The 17,923-nt window shown below is 58.1% G+C and overlaps 1 protein-coding gene across 1 annotated transcript; it reads right to left on the reverse strand.

Moving 5' to 3' along the window:
- Nucleotides 1-1,122: 1,122 nt before the first annotated feature.
- On the reverse strand, nucleotides 1,123-9,225 carry SDS (serine dehydratase). Its single transcript, XM_053902070.1, has 8 exons — nucleotides 9,028-9,225; nucleotides 5,706-5,860; nucleotides 5,333-5,372; nucleotides 4,946-5,085; nucleotides 4,749-4,840; nucleotides 4,283-4,510; nucleotides 2,407-2,531; nucleotides 1,123-1,748 (listed from the first exon to the last, which is right to left on the reverse strand). The coding sequence occupies exons 2-8, from the start codon at nucleotides 5,856-5,858 to the stop codon at nucleotides 1,540-1,542; spliced, it is 987 nt and encodes a 328-aa protein (XP_053758045.1). The 5' UTR covers nucleotides 5,859-5,860; nucleotides 9,028-9,225; the 3' UTR covers nucleotides 1,123-1,539.
- Between the last annotated feature and the right edge of the window lie 8,698 nt (nucleotides 9,226-17,923).

The raw sequence follows: 17,923 nt of genomic DNA on the forward strand, positions 1-17,923 counted from the left end.
GTGGGGTACTACACAAGACGAAACAGAGCCTGTCACCGTCTGACCTTAGCCGGCTGGTCGACCCCAGCCTTCAGCTCTTGTAGTGGGCAGAGGGGTCTGCCTCGCCTCTTTTGGGGGCTTTGTGCCGACACAGGCGGGACAGTGGAGGCTGGAAGCAATCCGATGTTCTGGGCAGGTTTTCTTAAACTGAGCGCTATTTTAGTCGCAGTCTGGCCCCCGGGAAGAATTGTGGGGCCCAGCGGCTGCTGCTATGCTGTTCCTTCCAGCCCTTCCTTGGTATTCCGTCCCCTGTAAGATACATGTGTGCCCCTCCTGGCTGGAAATCGGGGGATGGGCCTGTGTTCCTGGCGGGCTTGGGGTAGGGTCCCCACTCTCCCCTGAATCTCACAGCCCCTGCTGTTTGCTCGGCTGGGTGGGACTCTGCGGAGGGAGCTGCATCGTGTCCTGAGGGGCTCCGGGGGGGGGGGGTCTCAAGCTTCACCCTGACCTTGGGGATTCAATGAATTGCCTGAGGCTGCTGCCGAAGGCGCAGGGATGCCCGTGAGCAGCGTGGGTGCCCCTCTCGGACCTCGGGGAGCCCTGGCAGGCCTTCCTCGGTCTGTTTTCGTTCGCTGGCTTCCGCCCACGCATTCCTCGGAAGACGGGTGTCGTGGTTTGAGTGACGACCTCTTCAAGTCCGCCCCTTCCCCTACCCCCGAGATGGGTGTCCAGTCGGTGTAGCTTTGCCCACCCCCACCGGTAGGGGGCTCGCTGCTCTGCTCCCAGCGGTTCTGTGCTAAAGTCATTCGGCTCCCAGGAGGCCCTCCTGGCCTCGTCCGCCTCTCCGGCTGGTTCCGCCTCCAGTGGAGGCAGCCCTTGCCCCAGCTCTGGTTCGGCGCCCTTCCTTGCTTCCTGCTCGCTGCCTCCGGGCGCGCGAGCCCAGCTGCGCGCAGGGTCCTGGCCTCCGTGTCCTCGGGGCCCCGAGGTTACAGGGGTGAGGGTGCAGGGAGCTCGCTGTTGAGAGCCGGGGCCGCGAGCGGGCGGGTGGGGTGGGGGAGGGGAGGGAGGCCGACCGCGATGGAGGAGGAGCCCAAAGGACCTTCAGTCCATAAATATATTGTTTTCTTTTTCAACGAAAAAGTCTGCAATTAGAAAAACGCCTGAGGGCGGGGCTGGGCGGGGCTTGGGGGGGGGTGGGGAGGGCAGCTGGTTCTCAGTTCTGGCCCCTGGCCCCGACCATGGCCCCTTCCAGGGAGGGGGCCCACCCCGCCCTGGGGACCTGGTAGGGGACACACGGGCAGCCGTCGCCTAGCAGGGGTGGCCAGGATAGTCGCGCGGAGACGCCGGAGAGGTTCAGATCCAGCCTCGCTGGCGGCCGACCCGCCCCCCACCTTGGGGCTTCGGCCCCTCGGCCCAGAAGGAACCGAAGGAACCGCCGGTCACCGGCAGACGCAAGAATAATATTTACAGTGAGACGCTGGATAAAACTCCAGCTCCCCCGGGGGTACCTACCCCCCACCCCCGCCCCGGGTAGGGGAGGCCGGCCGCGGAGAAAGGCCCTCACTCGGGCAGCCCGTTCTTCATGCCCAGCTGTTCCTTGAGGGCCCGCAGCTGGCCCAGACTGATGTTGCTGCCGCCACAGACGATGACCACGAGGGAGGACAGCGGGGCACGGAGCTTCCCCTCCGCTTGCAGCTTCTGAACCACGCGGCTGTACACGGCGGCCAGGGCCGCCCCGCAGGCGGGCTCCACCAGGATCTTCTCGTCATCTGCCAGAGGAGGGGGTGCTGAGGGTGGGGCCTGGCTTCCGCGGGGTGGGGGGGGGGAGGGGAAGGGGACTGTTGGGTCCCTGGGAAAGACTCGGGGCTAGGAGTCTGGGCACCAAACCTCCCATCGCTATCCTAGTTGACCTTCGGAGCCCTGAGGCAGGGCTAGGTCTCACCCGGACCGCTCCCATGGATGAATGTTAACTGCCCGAGCACTGTGTTGAGAAGGCTTGGGTCGTCACTTGAGCAAGACCGCCATGGTTGATTAGCCAAACTGACGGCTGGTACAGGAGGATTAAGTGCTCCCTTTCGTGTGTGTGTGTGTGTGTGTGTGTGTGTGTGTATGTGCGGTCCCTGTCCTAGGCTGAACCCAGAAAGAGTCCAACCGCATCACAGACCCACTTCTGAAGCCAACCCTGGGGTTGGCTTTCCTTTTTCACCCTGGCTACCAGGAAGCTCCCTGCTATCATGGTTATCAGTCCTCTTCACTTGTGGCTTTGGCCTTTCTAGTTATACTGCTGCCTTCTATTATCTTTCATTAACGGGAAGTTCTAGCAAGGGGTGGGAGACAGAACTGTGAGGAAAATTTGTCGTGAATGGGATCTGTTAGGACACCAGTTAGTCCCTGAGCCAGCAGGGCTTGGAAGGACTTGGCACATACCCACAAACTTCTCAATGGCGGCCACAGCCTCCTGGTCCGAGATCACCTCAGAGAAAATGGGGTGCTCCTGAAACAGCTTCAGGGCCTGAGCCCCCACGGTCTTCACGCACAGGGCCTTGGCCACGCTGGGAGAGGTGGTGATGGAGAAGAAGGCCGGAACGGGGGAAAACAGGAGGGAGGAAGGCGGCAGAGATCGGGACGAGGAGGGATAGAAAGAGAAAAATGGATTTGAGAGGGAGGAGGGAAGTGGGGTCCACGGGCAGGGGCGCGGGGCATGCCCTCTGTGGCTGTAAAGCACTGAAAGGCCCCAGAGGCTCCCCGCCAGAGTGAGGTCTCCTCATAAGACGCGGAGGCGTGAGTGGGGCAAATAGCCTATCCTGATCCACGCGGACGGAAAAGCCCCCTTGCGGTTCCCTGAAAGGACGCCACCTGCTCGACCCTCCCTAAGCTGGGCACCACTCTGCCCGTCCAAGTCCCGTCCCGCCCTTCAAGGCTCAGGATTCAGGCCACCTCCTCCAAGGAGTCCCCCAGGGACTCCAGTGCCTGTGTCTCCGGACGGAACTCTCGAACGGTCGGTCCTCCCCCCTAAACACACATAGCGACCCCTTCTGGAGGGAGTATGAGGTACCACCCGTTTTACGCGCGTTTTTAAATCCTCACGGCTGTGTTTGCCGTTCCACTGGTTCGATTCCGTGGAAGAGGAAACCCAGGCAGAGAGCACGCGGGTCACTGGCCCACGGTTACGTGTTCAGGGAGTCGGTGGTGTGGGCACCCAGAGCAGGATCCACGTAACCCTGGGACCTGCACGCGTAATCGGTGCCTTGTCTTTCTCCCCGCCCTCCCTGGAGTCATCGTCGGCTTCATTCCCAGCTCACCTCGCCCATGAGCACCTGCAGCCTGAACCACCTGAGCTCTGAGCCCTGGCACGTGACTCGGGGTAGGCACTCCGCCCTTATTTCAATGCCCACGGCGCAGGATCAGAGGCCAACATGGTGGCTGCTGGGTGCCAGGCTCAGGAATCCACAAGGAGGTCTCACCTGGACTCAGTCTTCCCTATCTGAGGTAGGGACCTGTCTACCCAATATCTATTCTAGCTGCACACGTGGAGACCCGATAGGAAGACATTCCCTGCAGTAGTTGTGGCCATGTGACTAAATGCTGGCCAGGGAGAGGTCAGTGGAAGTACTGTGTCTTTAAAGGCAGGGGGCATGGCTCTTTCTGGCCAGATGGACTGTGGGTGTGACAGTTGGCACTTAGGCAGCCCTTTTGGGCCGTAAGGCTACATGAGGAGGATGATGGAGAACAAACTCGAGGAACCTGGACCCCTGGCTTCAGGGAGCTCCCTGCCCCGAGACCGTGTACCTCTAGACATGTTTTTCACTTTACAGAGAGGAAGTAAAGCTCCATCTTGTTTAAGTCACTGTTACGTGGGCCTCCTGTATAACGTGCCAAACCTAATCCTAATTACATACCATCTGTCAAAGGTTCGGGGCTGGAATATGAACTCCTTAGGAGCAGGGGCTGTGTTTGTTCACCACCCTGTCCCCGGGATCAGCAATGCTTGCACCTGTTAGGGGCTCAGGAAATGGTTGGCAGATTAACGAGGGGTGTAAAACCCCGTGGCAGGGGCGTCGATCAGTGATTAACAGTGAACTCTTCATGTGAGGAAACATGACGTTCCTCCTACAGAGTCACACAGACCTGGGCTCGGTCCCAGCAGACCCACTCTCTGGCCGTGGGACTCTGGGCAAGTGGAAAGCCTCAGTTTCCCCATCTGTAAAATGGGACGGGTAGCGGGGATCTGCCTCGCAGCGGGCACCGAGGTGGGCTTCCCAAGGCCTGCTGAACATCCGCCGGAGGGGGCCCCGCTGCTCACCTGGTAACCTGGGGCAGGGAGACGAGCTTGCCCGCGGTGGTGGCGGCGTGGAAGCTGTGGGCTCCGGCGGTCTCCATGGCGATGACGGGCACGTCCGCCCAGCCCACCTCCTGCAGCCCCTGGACCACTCCGCACAGCAGGCCCCCGCCACCCACCGACAGCGCGATGGCCCCCGGCTTTGCACTCAGCGTCTCCTTCAGTTCTTTCACGATGGAAGTGTGGCCTTCCCTGGAGAGTTAGGGACGGGGGGGGGGGGGGGGGGCGGGTCAGGGCTGGGCTCCCTGGAGACCCCACGGGGGCTGGGGGCGATCCTGGAGACGCTCGTCCTCAACCCAGGCGGCTGACGGGCTCTGGGCCAGTCGCCTCCTCCCCACCTCCACCCGGGTTTCCGGCTGCCCGCATCAGTCACCTGCCCACGAGAGCCCTCTGTCGCCCCCTGCACCGGGTGCCTCTGGGCTCCACATACCAGATGAGGGGGTCGTCAAAGGGAGGAACGTAGACCCAGCCCGGGTTGTTCTTTGCCAGGGCCTTGGCCAGCTCAAAGGCCTCATCCAACATCTGCAAGACCACAGGGGAGGTTGGAGAGGGTGAGGGGCTGGGGGGACCCTGCCCTGCCACCAGGTGCCCCCCCTCCGTGGTCCCTGCCCCCGGGTTGGTGCTCACCTCACCCACCACCTTGACCACGGCGCCCTCATTCTTGAGCCGCTCGATGGTGAGGGCAGGTGTGGTGCTGGGCACGACGATGGTGGCAGGGATGCCCAGCTTCCTGGCAGCATAGGCGGCTGCCATGCCTGCGTTGCCCGCTGCCGGGGATGGGGTAGAGAGCGTGTCAGTGAAGGATGGCCTGGGAGCCCAGCTGGGACTGTCGTCCCCAGCCTCGGGGCTCCGAACACCCCCCCCCCCCACGAGTGACTTCCCGCCTCCCCCCCTGGAATTCCGAACGGTGGCTGCCGCGGGCATTTGTAATGGCTCGTCGCTGGGGAAACCAGGGCCCAGAGAGGTAGAGCGCCCGGCCCTGGGACACACAGGAGGAGGCACGCCGCCACTGACCCGAGGAGCAGACGAAGTGTTCACAGCCTTGCTCAGCCCACTGTGGAGACAAGGGGGGAGGGTCAGGCCCACGTCCCAGGCTTTCCCCGGGCTCTCCCCTCCCCCAGGGAGTAGGACTTCGTATTGGCCTTGCCTCTCCGCGGACATCGCCCCTCCCCAAAGGGCCTGTCTCAGGGAAGGGTGCGGGGGGAAAGGCAAGCAAATGATGGCTCTGGGACGAGTCCACGGGCAGACCCTCCCGCGCGGGCACCGCCTCTTTGGGGGGAGTGCTAACCGCGGCTGCGTCGTGGGACTTCACACAGCTCTGGCCTCGCCCTGTCGAGGGGAGAGGACCTGCCCCCCTCCCTCAGACGACGCGGAGCCCATCCCATACCATCCTGCAGAGATGTCCGATGCCCCGGATCTTGAAGGAGCCTGAAGGTTGGACGCTGTCCATCTTGAGATAGACGCTGGTGCCCGCCACTTTGGACAGGGACATGCTGTCACGGACGGGGGTCCGCACGTGCAGGGGCTCTCCAGACGTCATTGCTGGGAGGCGGGAAGGAGACCCAGATGGTCGGGAGAGCCGGCCCTGGGACCCTCGGCGTGCCTGCCAGCGGGCCCTGCCCTCCCCTCCCACGAGGCCGAGGGAAACGCCCACATGAGAAGCATCCCGGATGCCTGGATTCCCATCTCAACTGAGCCACCTACTCACCAGGTGACATCAGACGAGCGAGGCCCCCTCAGCTCCAGCTGCCTCGTCTGTAAACCGGGGGGGAAGCCCCCCCCCCAACAGGGCACACTGTGCTGGGAAGCTGTGAACTCAGAAATAGCATTGGGACCTGGCACCTGTCAAGGGGCGTGACTCAGATGGATTCGCAGGGGCGGATGCAGAGCGAGCTGCGAGACGGTTACGTGCTAAAGAAGGGGCAGGACGGCGGGTGTGTACAGTCTGTGCGAGGACATGGGGACACACACACACACACACACACACACACACACACACACAATCCATAGGCTTCTGCGGGCATAGAACATCGCAGAAAACACACAAGAAACTCGCTAGGGTGAGAAACTCTCTCTGGGGAGAGCGGGCACTCGGCGTCCCCTTTCGTGCTATTTAACTATTTTGCTACAAAGAGGTATTGCCTCTTTATTTAAACACGTGTATTTTTTTATACTAACCTTTGGAAAGCCCTGTACCCAACTAGGGAAAGCTTTTTATTATTATTATTTTATAATAATTACTATATTGTTTATTAATTGCGTATGAAGCGATTACCATGTGCCAGGCACTATTTTAAACTTGACAGATATATATAGTTTAAGTTTACCTATTTATTTTGAGAGAGAGAGAGAACATGAGCAGGAGAGGGGCAGAGAGAGAGGAGAGAGAGGATCCCAAGCAGGCTCTGGGCTGTCAGCACAGAGCCCGATGCGGGGCTCAGTCTCATGAGCGGTGAGATCATGACCTGAGCCAAAATCAAGAGTCAGACGCTTAACCGACTGAGCCATCCGGGCACCCCTAAGCTTTGCCAATATCAATTCACTTATTCCTTTGACCAATCCTGGGAGGTGCCATCATTATCCCATTCTCCTGATGAGGACAAAGGCTCGGATTGTGTTTCCCAGGATGGCCCCTGCAAGCCCTTGCCATCCCTTCATGATGGGACACAGATGCTTTTCTCAGTGAGAGGCGGGCTCTGTGTTTCCTCCCCTTGAACCCTGGAGGAGGGGGGTGGTCTGTGGCCGCAGTTGGAAAAGACACGATGCGATTTCCAAGCGGTGGTGTGCTTGTAAATGTTCAGCAATGGACTCTCCCAAGACAAAGCCCCGATTTGTAGCGGGCGCACTTCTGTACTGTACGTAACCTTCTGCAAGGCCACTCTCGAGCTACCAACATGACGTCATTGCCTGTGGAGCTGGGAAGAGACGGCACAATCTGCTGGCTCCAGTGCAGCCCTGCTCCCCAGGCTAAGTCACAGAAGGGGACACAGCCTTCGCCTGGCCGTCTCTCTGGGGCAGCTCCCCTGTCGAAACCCAGCTGCCAGGATGGGAGTAAGCCCAGGCCGCATGCAGAGGCCACATGTAGGTGCCCCACCTGACAGCTAATGGCCAGACATGGCGGGGTGACCTTGAGATGTCACCCTGCAGCCATCTGAGAGACCCCAGTGCGAACTGCCCCAATAAGCCCCAGGGCCATGACAGACAACAATACGATGAACGCTGTTGACCTTGGGGCAGTTGGTCACACAGCAACAGGGACCGGAATATTAATGTGACTTGCCCAAGGCCACACAGCTAGTTAGTGGGGGAGGCAGGACTGGATGAGACAGTCTAGCACCCGGGCTGCAGGCTGTGGGCGCGGCTCAGGGCTCCCCTTCTGCACGGGCTCTGGGTGATCGAGAAGCTGAAGTGGCCCAGAGTCTGGCCACCACACACGTCCCTTCTCCTCCCGGAGTCTCCCCAACTCGGGCTGAGCCAGAACTGATCAGCGGGTGGTTGCGCGGGGAGCCTGTCTGGCCCTCCCCATGTCCTTCTCCGTCCCACACACGGCTGGCTGCCTCTCCCCACCCACCCCTGCCCCATTTCCAGTGACCCACCCGGTGCAGCCCGCTCTGGCCACGGCCTCCAGCTCAGGCCTCTGGCTCCCAGAGAGGGCCATATATGCCTGGCTCAGAAGAAAAGCGAGGGATGGGGTTCCTGACCACCTCCCCAGCCTTAGCTCCCCCACATACGGACAACTGATGTCTGTGTGAATTAACTAACATCCAGGGCCTGGGAGCGGGAGGCCCTGAACGGATATCACTTCTCCCCTAGGTCTCCTGAACAAAAGCCGGAGACTAGATGCACCCCATTACAGAAGCGTCCCCATATCTATTTGATTATTACCCTCCTGGGGGTTACTCCTGAAACAACGGCACCCCCCCTTCTGGCTGACGGGACCCCTTGTGCGTGTCGCCAAGCTCTGGCCTCAGGGAGCTCTTCGGGTTGGCAGTGGGGGGCATCCCCCCAAGACTGCTTTCGGGCGGATTTGGGAAGCCTCTGCCCCCACCTGGGTCTGGTTGCACCACGGATGCCTTCAGATGAGGGGCAGGGACCCCCTATGGGCACTGCTCCCGCCAGCACAACATCCTGGGGGGGGTTGCCAAACACGGAGGAGGGAGGGGGCTGGAAGCTGCTGTCTATGTGTCCCCTCTCGCTCAGAAGTCACTCCCCCTCGGGGCGCCTGGGCGGCTCAGTCGGCTGAGCATCACGACTTCGGCTCAGGTCATGATCTCCCAGTTCGTGGGTTCAAGCCCCGCGTCGGGCTCTGTGCTGACAGCTCAGAGCCTGGACCCTGCTTCGGATTCTGTGTCTCCCTCTCTCTCTGCCCGTAACCCACTCGCATTCCGTCTCTCAAAAATAAATTAAGAAGGAGAAGAAGAAGTCACTCCCCCTCTCATAGCAAGAGCTCAATAAAAACGAACTCTCATTTTGAGCGCATGATCTCATCTCACCCTTCCCACTGCCTGATGAGGAAGGGTCCGTCATGACCCCCATTTTGGAGAAGAGACCACCGAGGCCCAGAGCTAGATGCCAACGCAGCCGGTCTGGCTTCAGAGCATGGGTTTTTACGCTCCACGGACTCTACCTCCTCGCCTTGGCCTGGAACCTGCCCCCTCGCTGGGCCGCAGGCACTCCAGTCTGGGGTGGGGCTGAGGAGGGGTACTTACCTGGCCAAGGCGGCTGGACAGAGCGAGCAAGCCGGGAAGGGACGGCCAGGAGGTGATCTAGATGGATGGACTGGGTAGATGGGCCTCGGACAGATGGAGGGTAGCGGGGCAGATAGAGGGTCTCCCGATTTGTCCCAGGGACTACCGGTCTGGGCCTTCGGTCCCAGGCTTTATTCCCCGGGCGCCTCCCGGCAGCCAATGGAGCCCCGGGGCTGGCCACGCCCCCCGCCAGGCCCCGCCCCTGGCCGCTGGCCCGGGGGCTTCCGGGAGGGGAGGGGGAAGCTGGCCGGGCTTGTCCTGCCTGCGGCTCCCTCGGGTCTCTGTCCTCGGTGGCCACCTCCCTTCCCCACCCCCACCCTCCCCCAGGGCCTGCGGGAGGATGGCGTGAGACGGTGCACTTAGTCACTAGCAGGTGCTTGGCACCTAGTGGGCCCCCCGGGGAAAGTGGGTACTGTCACTACCCTCATTTGACGACAAGGGAAGCGGAGACCCACGTGGTGACAGAGATGAGCGGGCCCGGGACCCCAGTGGGCTACAGTGTGAGCACAGGTCTCCGTTGCGTTGCTCTGGCATTCTCGGTGACGCTTTCGTCTCGAAGGGGCAGATGGCCTTCTGGGGACCACCCTGGCGGGTGGGGGTTCAAGTCCTGGCTCTGCCGGTTTACTCGCTGTGTTGCCCCGGGCAGGTCCGTTTGCCTCCTGGAGCCTCCCTCTGCTCATCCGGAAGATGGGGGGGGGGGGGGGGGGTTGAAAATGGAACCTCCCTCCGCGGATTAGATGACCCAATAACGCGTCGACCTGCGGGGCCCGGACCGGAGTGGGTGTGCCCACTCCCTGCCCCGTGCCGAGCCTCCTGTCCGTCTGTCTCTGGCCGTGGGCAGGGGTCCGGAGGCCCCTAGGGGTGCTGCGCGCACACACGTCCGGCTCGTCTTTTCCGGCCCCTTCAACAAAGCCCTCTTGTCCCGCTGGCCAGGACGAGAATAGCAATGAGACGGAGGGCCGCGAGGGCACAGACAGCCCGCCCAGCCGTCCCTCTCACGGGGTGCAGCAGGACTGAAGACGCGTGGGCATCGCCAAGCTCCCACGCGGTAGGCACAGCCTCCCTGTGTGCATCTGAGCGTATACAGCCGGCGCTCACGACGCCCAAGCCGCTGCCTGCGGCCCATCCCGTTCCGAGTGCGGCCGTGTGGGGTCTCGCTTAACTCTGGAACCGCCAGGCGACTGGGCATGTTGAGCCCCCTGTCACAGGTGAGCAGACGGGCTCAGGAAGTCGGAGTTCTCGGCAGACGCAGGACTGGGGGGTGGGGGAGGGCGGCCGGGAGCTGCCAGGGGTGGGGCAAGTCGAGTCTGTCTTTCCGGAGACTTCTGCCCGTTGTTTCATTCGCTTCAGCGAGAATGTGTCACTGCTGTGATTTGAAAACCACCCCGTTAAGACAGCCAACTGTGTGAGCGCCCGAAAGAGGAACAAAGGCCACAGGTACGCCCCTGTTGTGGACATCCGCCACTTGCTCCCCTGTGCCCCCTCCCTGGAAGGCCTGGGGGGAGGAGGGGCAGCCGTCCCTGTGCAGACCTCAGCGGGATCAGTTCGGGCCTGTGACTCTCCCGTCCCGGGGTGTGGCAGCTTTCATACAGCAAGTGAGTCACTTTTCTGACGGGCCCACGTTCAAATCCAACTTTGGTCATTGACTTGCTGTGTGACCTCGGACGAGTTACTTAACCTCTCTGTGCCTCGGTTTTTTTTTTTTTTTAACTGATAGTAGTGTCCGCTTTGTAGATTTGTTACGAGGATTGAAACCGAACTGGCGTAAAGTTATAAGGATCGTGTCCGGCGAGTGGTGGACCCTTGAGAGGTGATGGTCATCCTTATTTTCTGGTACCCAAGAAGGCGTTTGAGTTCTTAGCTCTGGGTGATGGGGAACAAGGGCTCTTCTCTTCCATCTAGTCCTCCTTTGAAAGGGCTTCAGAAGTAGGGGGCAGAAAGTGCAACTCACCCTCTCCCATTTAGCAGATGGGCAAACTGAGGCCTGGATCTATCCAACGTCGGAAGGCGAGGGGGCAGCGCAGTCCCCGTCCCGGGAGGAGGGATGGGAGTCTGGCTGGGGAACCTTGGGCAAGCTGCCTCCCTCTCCCGGGCCTGCTGCTTCTATTACATCACACCTTTTCCAGAAGCGTCCCCGAGGATGGCCAAATCAGCGTGTCCTTGGCCGCGGGAGGCGGGGGTTCTGACGATTGTTTTCACAGCTCAGAGAGGAACGGGCAGCTCCCCTCTCTGTTTGCCCGCCCTGGCTGGAGCCGCCAGCCCTGGAGTCTGCTGATTGGTTAAGGTCTCCCGAGCCCGTCAGACCTGGGTTGAAACTGACACCCGGGTGTGACCTCAGAGAAGTCACTTAACTTCCCTGAGCCTCAGTTTCTTGCCCCCAGAAATGGGGACGATGATACCTCCCGGGTCTGGGTATTGCAGCCTCGGGCCGGGCACAGAGGAAGGGATCCGTGAATGGTAGCTGCCGTTCTGATCGTCTTCGATCTCATTGTCGTAATCCAGCACCTTCCCACTCTTGCTGGTCCCCTGGCCCTGAATCTCCCTTCCTCATTCATGTTCCCTCCCCAGCCAGTCGTGGCTTAGTGCCTCTTTGGGATTCTGCAGCCTGGCGGCCCCTGGAGTCTCTCCCTGGGAGCTCAGAAGCAGCCTTAGGGCAGGTCTGTACGGACCCCTTCCCTGATGGATTCCCCTCTCTATCCGCCCAACATCCTGTCGGGCACAGGACAGCCCCCCACCAAAGAAACACAAAGGGTTATCTGGCCCCAAATATCAGTAGTGCCAAGGTTAAGAAACCTGCGTAAGGGTAATATGGAATGAGACCCATACCTCCCTCATTCTCCCTTCTCTACTTCTATTAATATGACCAGGAGAAATGAATTAATCCCACCCGGGTGACATGTGCTTTATCTAAAAAGCTGTTGTTCTGTATCCAGCTACTTCCCAACCGACCTCCAGAGAAGTTAAAAGATTTTTTTTTTTTTCTTGGTGAAATTAACCCAATCAGATAAGGCCTATCTTGTTTTGGACGTGATGCACTTAACCTCTGTGATTTCTACTGTGGGGCTTGGCATTCAGTCCTCTTCGTGTTCACTCGCCTGGCTTCAGTTCATCATTTGATTCGATTGAGACTTTGTGACCCCTCCTTCGGTCATTGGGCAGGGCCGTCTGTAGGGACGCCTCCCGGCTTTGCGTCATCCGAAAATGTGACAACAGTCTCTTTGTGGGCCTTTATGGCTAAAACTGGCCACGGCCAAGGTCAGGACCCCAGGGCCACACTGGGCCTCCCCCTTGGGCTTATCATCACCCATCAATCAACATGTGATGGGTGGAGTTGGCTAGGTCCAGATGGCTTCTGAGGGATTTTGTCCAAAGTTCATAGAAAAATCAAGATATTCGCAGCAGGATTAAGTCTCAGACCACAAACTCCATGTGCAACAAATGGAGACTTCTTTATTTTCCCCTAACCCTGCTTAATTTTTTATTTTAATTATTTTTTTGAATGTTTATTTTATTTATTTTTGAGAGAGAGAGAGAGACAGAGACAGAGTGCGAGCGGGGAAGGGGCAGAGAGAGAGCGGGAGACACAGAATCCGAAGGGAGCTCCAGGCTCTGAGCTGTCAGCACAGAGCCCGACGCGGGGCTCGAACTCACGGACCGCGAGATCGTGACCCGGGCCCAAGTCGGACGCTTAACCGACTGAGCCACCCAGGCGCCCCCAAGGCTAATTTTTATTTATTTCATGCAGATAATTAGCTGGAGGCAGTGAGGGTTTTCTCCTGCTCACCAGAGATGACAGGGACATTCAGGGGCCAAGGTGGTACAAGGTGGGGTGCCGGGTGGTTCTCAGCTGTCTGCCCCCTGACCCCAGCTCACCTGGGGGCCCTTCCTCCTTCCCAGCCACGTGCGTCCTTGTCCTATAGTCTGGGGCCTGTGGCAATTGTTCCAGAGAACGCTTGGAAACTCAAGGTGTCTTCCCCGAGTTGTGGCCACTGCCACAAACCCTTTCTCTTGTTGTTCCCTCCTTTCCCAGAGGCAAAGAGCACCCCCTGCTTGTAGGATGCCCCCCCCCCCCACCGCCTCCCCCAGCAGTGGAGCTGGGGAGTAGGTTCCTTCCAACTCTCAACTTTGCGGGACATTCGTGAGCCAAGCTTTGGCAGCTTGCAACTGTCCACCGAGGGAGTGGTGACACCACGGACATCGGCCGATGCCGTCAGTCAGGACTCTTCTTCCCTTGCTTGCTTGCTTGCTTGCTTGCTTTCTCCATGTGCCTTTGTCTCTGTCTCTCTCTCCTCCCCGGGGGAGGGAAGTAAGGGGGAGGGAGTGATAAGTTCATAAGCTCCAAAGATTATTCCTCCCTCACACACGCCTCACCGCATGCATTTTCCCGGCCACGCAGACGAATAACCGGCAGAAGGGAAAAACTGTGCTGATGATCCCGGATAGCTCCCGTTCGCTGCCCCTTCTTTATCTGAGGCTTGCAACCGATCTCTTTTCCAGCTTCTTCTCTGTCATCCGCTAGCTTCTCGACATCTCTGTCCCAGGGCTGGGCCTGTTTCTGTCTTCGCTGTGAAACACAGGACTTCTGTGACAGAAGCTCTATGTTAACGGGAATAAAAACAGCCCCATTATGTAAGTCCTCTCGGAGGAGAAGCTTTCTGCACAGAATCTGCTTGTAAGGGGTATTGTTTATTTCCTGCTACTTTTGTAGGTCTGGGGGTAGGGACTTTGAAAAGCCCCTTTTTACATTTTAGAACAGGGTTAGACGGACCGAAAAGGAACTCTAAAACTGTGTAGACAATGCAGGGACTTCCCGGATACCCGGCTTCCAGTGTCCCCTGTTATTGTGGTACATGTGTCACAGTTACGGATCCAGGACGGGCGCCTGGGGGGCTCAGTCGGCTGGGCGTCCGACTTCGGCTCGGGTCATGACCTCGCGGTTCGTGAGTTCGAGCCCCGCGTCGGGCTCTGTGCTGACGGCTCGGAGCCTGGAGCCTGCTTCGGATTCTGTGTCTCCCTCTCTCTCTGACCCTCCCCTGTTCATGCTCTGTCTCTCTCTGTCTCAAAAATAAATAAAAACGTTAAAAAAATTTTTTTAAATAAAAAAAAAAAGATTATCGATCCGATATCGATACCCTGTTACTCCCTGGAGTCTGTGCTCTGTTCAGACCTCCTGGTTCTTCCCTAACGTCCTTCCTTTGCCCCGCAGTCCCATCCAGGGGCGTGCACTACGTTTTGTCCTTATGTCTCCTTAAGTCCCTCTTGGCTGTGACATTCCCCAGACTTTTCCTTGCTTTCCATGCCCTTGGCAGTTTCAAATAGTACGGGTCATGGATTTTGTGTTGTGCTTTGTTTTGTTCTCATGAGTAGGATGGGGTTCGGGGATCCGGGGAGGAAGACCGTGGAGGTGACGCGGTCCTCTCAGCGTTCTCGCATCACGAGAAGGCCATGTCAAACACCGACGTGACTTATCGCTGCTGATACTAACCTTCACTGCCCGGTTGAACTGGTCTTTGTCAGGTGTCTTCGTGTAAAGTTCCCTCTTTTTTCCGGGTGTGGGTTTTTTTTTTTTTTTTTTTTTTTTAGGAGAGTCAGAGAGCGAATGGGAGAGGGAGAGAGAAAATCTTAGGCAGGCTCCGTGCCCAGTACAGGGCCTGACACCGGGCTCGATCCCACGACCCTGGGATCATGACCTGAGCCGAAATCAAGAGCTGGGCGCTCACCAACTGAGCCACCCAGGCGCCCCAGGTGTGGGATTTTTAAAAGTTGTGTCCGTCTGAAAGAAAAAAAAAAGTTGCGTCCATCTGTATGCCACACGGACCGAGTGTTTGTTTTGGGGACTTACGTCCCTGTTGGGTCGTTGTCTTTCTGTCTGCAGGCCACTCAAATCTGTCTGGCTTGGGGCGAGGGCATCGTTACGCAAAGCCTAAGGATTTCCCGATGCTCCTTGCTTTCCTGGTGACAGTGATATGTCTCCTGTTGGGTCCGCACTGTCTCTTACATGCTTCAGAATTTTGCTGCCCAATCCAGTCGCCGGGGGCCACTCGCAGTATTTAGGTTTAACGAAGATCGAACAAGATTTACAGTTCAGCTCCCGAGTTGTGCAGACACATCTCACGCGGGCAGCAGCCGTAGGTGGTGATGAGGGGCTAACACATTGGACAGTGCAGGTGAGGGGACATTTCCATCCCCGGTTTCATTACGGCCCCCGTGTCTCCTCACCCCTCTCCTCCCTCGTCCCCAGTTCCCAGGTCCCCCAAGGACAACCAACGTGATCGGCATTGTTCTCCACGAGCCTACAGGTATTTATACAACCGCAGGCTGGTATATGACGCACTGTGGGTCACGGTTCTTCGTAAAAAGAAAAGAAGCTCTTATCCACTGTACGTATATATGTTCTCCTCTTCTCACTTACAATGCGTTGTGACTGTCTCTTTGGGCCAATAGAGTTAGAGCTAATTTATTTTCTGCGATGACTGCACAAAATTGCGTGCCGAGAGCGTATTACGACTTAACAACCATTTCCGGATTCAAGGGCGTCCAAGCTTCCAGCTTTTTGTTTCTTTGTTTGCTGTTCCGAACAGGATTCTAAGAAACCTTCTCATACTCATATCCCTACCCTCTGGCACTTTTTACTTTGGAGAGTAAACCTCTTAAATTAATGTTTCTTGGTCAAAGGAATGGGTACGGATTAAATGGTAATCAGTATCGACAGATCTATTTTCCGAAAGGCTGTGGTAATTTCTGGTCGCCCCAGCCACGTACGAGAGAGCCCATTTTCCCTCATGCTCACCAGCCCTGGTTGTTGTCGTTTTCATGCTTTTGAAGAGTTTTTGCCAACCCCATTGTTTTTTTTTTTCCCCCTAAGTTTATTCATTTTTGAGAGAAAGGGGGAGGGAGGGAGAGAGAGAGTGTGGGAAAGGGTCAGAGTGAGAGGGAGAGAGAGGGAATCCCAAGCAGGCTCCACGCTGCCAGCCTAAGCCAGTCAGGACCCCCCCCCCCACCCAAAGCTTTTTTTAATGGCATTTTATGGTTGCTCCGATTTTCATCCCTAACACTTTATGGCATCTCTGCACTGATATGTCGACTCTAAGCCCCTTGAGGGCCAGGAATGTCTATTTGTTTTCATCTCTCCTTCCCTAGGGTCTAGGTTTTGGTGGTTTGGGGTGATGTTTGCTGAATGCCTAAGGGAAAGGCTTGATTCTGAAAGTCTGGCAAGAATTTCCCTTGGTCTTGCTTGAGGGCAGATGTTAAGCTGTTCCCTTCCTCCCCCCCCCCCCCCCACCACCGCCGCTGGCTTCAGATTCTCCATCCAGAAAGAGGTTGGATTAGGCCCACATAGATTCTTTCAGCTCAGACATGATGGCTGTGGGTTTGTAAGTCTCTGAGGACAAGAGCATCCAGGTTGGATGTGGGCTCCCTTGAAGACTGGCCCTGTGGCCTGTTTGCTGGGCAACTTGGGCCGAGTCGCTCGACCTTTCTGTGCCCTCTGCTTCTCCCTTGATAACTGACTCCTTCTTTTCAAGGGCGAGAGAGAGAGGGAGAGTTCCGGTGTCCAAGGCTCTCAAACTCAGAAATCTCAGGGGCCGGGCGGGGGCCTGTTGGGTGTTGAGGATGCCACAGGGAGGGGTGGGGACGTTGGCGGGTGGAGAGCCACATATACTGTGTTAGAGGACATGGTGGGTTAGCTCCAGTCAGCGGAAATGCGGCCCCCGGGTTTGAGACCCTCCCTGCGCTAGAAGGATTTAGCGTCTTGGCGAGAGTCGAGGGATCCGAGACCTCAGCTGAGATGCCGTGTTTCCTCGGACATCAGAAGACCCGGGTCCACGTCCCAGCTGGGTTACTCGCGGGCTAGGCTAGCCCCGGTCGGTGCAATGCTGCCCCCGTGGCCCGGAAAGTGAATGACACAGAGTCCGGGGTTAAACGGGGGAATCGGGAGGGCCAGTCTCCTGTGTCCGAGGTTCCATCCCTCCTCGCCCTGGCGACAGCAGGGGTGAAGCTGGTAAGAGGAAGCTTAATGAATAACCCGGGGGACTGGCCAGCGTGAGTGTTTGGCGGCTGTGGGCGTCAGGGACAGCGGCTGGCTGACGAACGTAGCTCTGGGCTCCGGGAGGGCACGGGTCAGTGACCCGGGCCACCCCTCCAGTCTTATCTGCCCTCTGATGCAGCCATCCTGGCGTCCCCACTTGGTGCGCTTCTAAGACAGGTGCTCTGGAGCCTGGCCCCTCGGCTTCTGAGCTCTGGCTCTGCCAGTGCTGTGTGACCTCGGGACAGCGGCTTGACCTTTCTGAGCTCGGCCTGGATGCTGACACGCAACGAGTATTCCGTGATCCGACGACGTCGTGTCGCCACACTTCCCACCCTCGCATGCCGCCACTGTCTGCTGTTCTAGATGTTCTACACGTCTTAACTCACGTGGTCCTCCCTGTAACTCCACCAGAGAGGTTGTGTTCTAGCCCCTTCTTACAGTTGAAGGAACAAAGCACAGGGAGGCGGAGGGACTGACCCGAGTTTGCACAGCGAGGAAGTGGCAGAGCTGGTGTTTGTGCCAGAGGCTGGTTCCGTGGTCTGCGTTCCAGAAACCGCTGCCGTGGCTCCCACTTACTATTCAAACAAACAAAACACAAAACAAAACCTTAAGAACATCGTAAAGAAGAGAAAAGACGTGTATAGTATTAAGAAACCCACATATAAGTGGACCTGTGCAGTTCACATCCGTGTGGTTCGAGGGCTATCATGCTTCTTGTTCAAGTCTAAGCTGTTTGCCAAGGCCCCACTCCTCCAGGAAGCCCTCCCTGATTCTCCCCCACCCCCAGCTGCCCTATGCGGACCTTCTGCTCTCTGAATTGGATGTCTTCCT

The sequence above is a fragment of the Panthera pardus genome, unplaced genomic scaffold (assembly GCF_024362965.1).
Source record: "Panthera pardus isolate Hobbes unplaced genomic scaffold, ASM2436296v1 HiC_scaffold_15, whole genome shotgun sequence".
In the NCBI taxonomy this organism is placed as follows: Eukaryota; Metazoa; Chordata; class Mammalia; order Carnivora; family Felidae; genus Panthera; species Panthera pardus.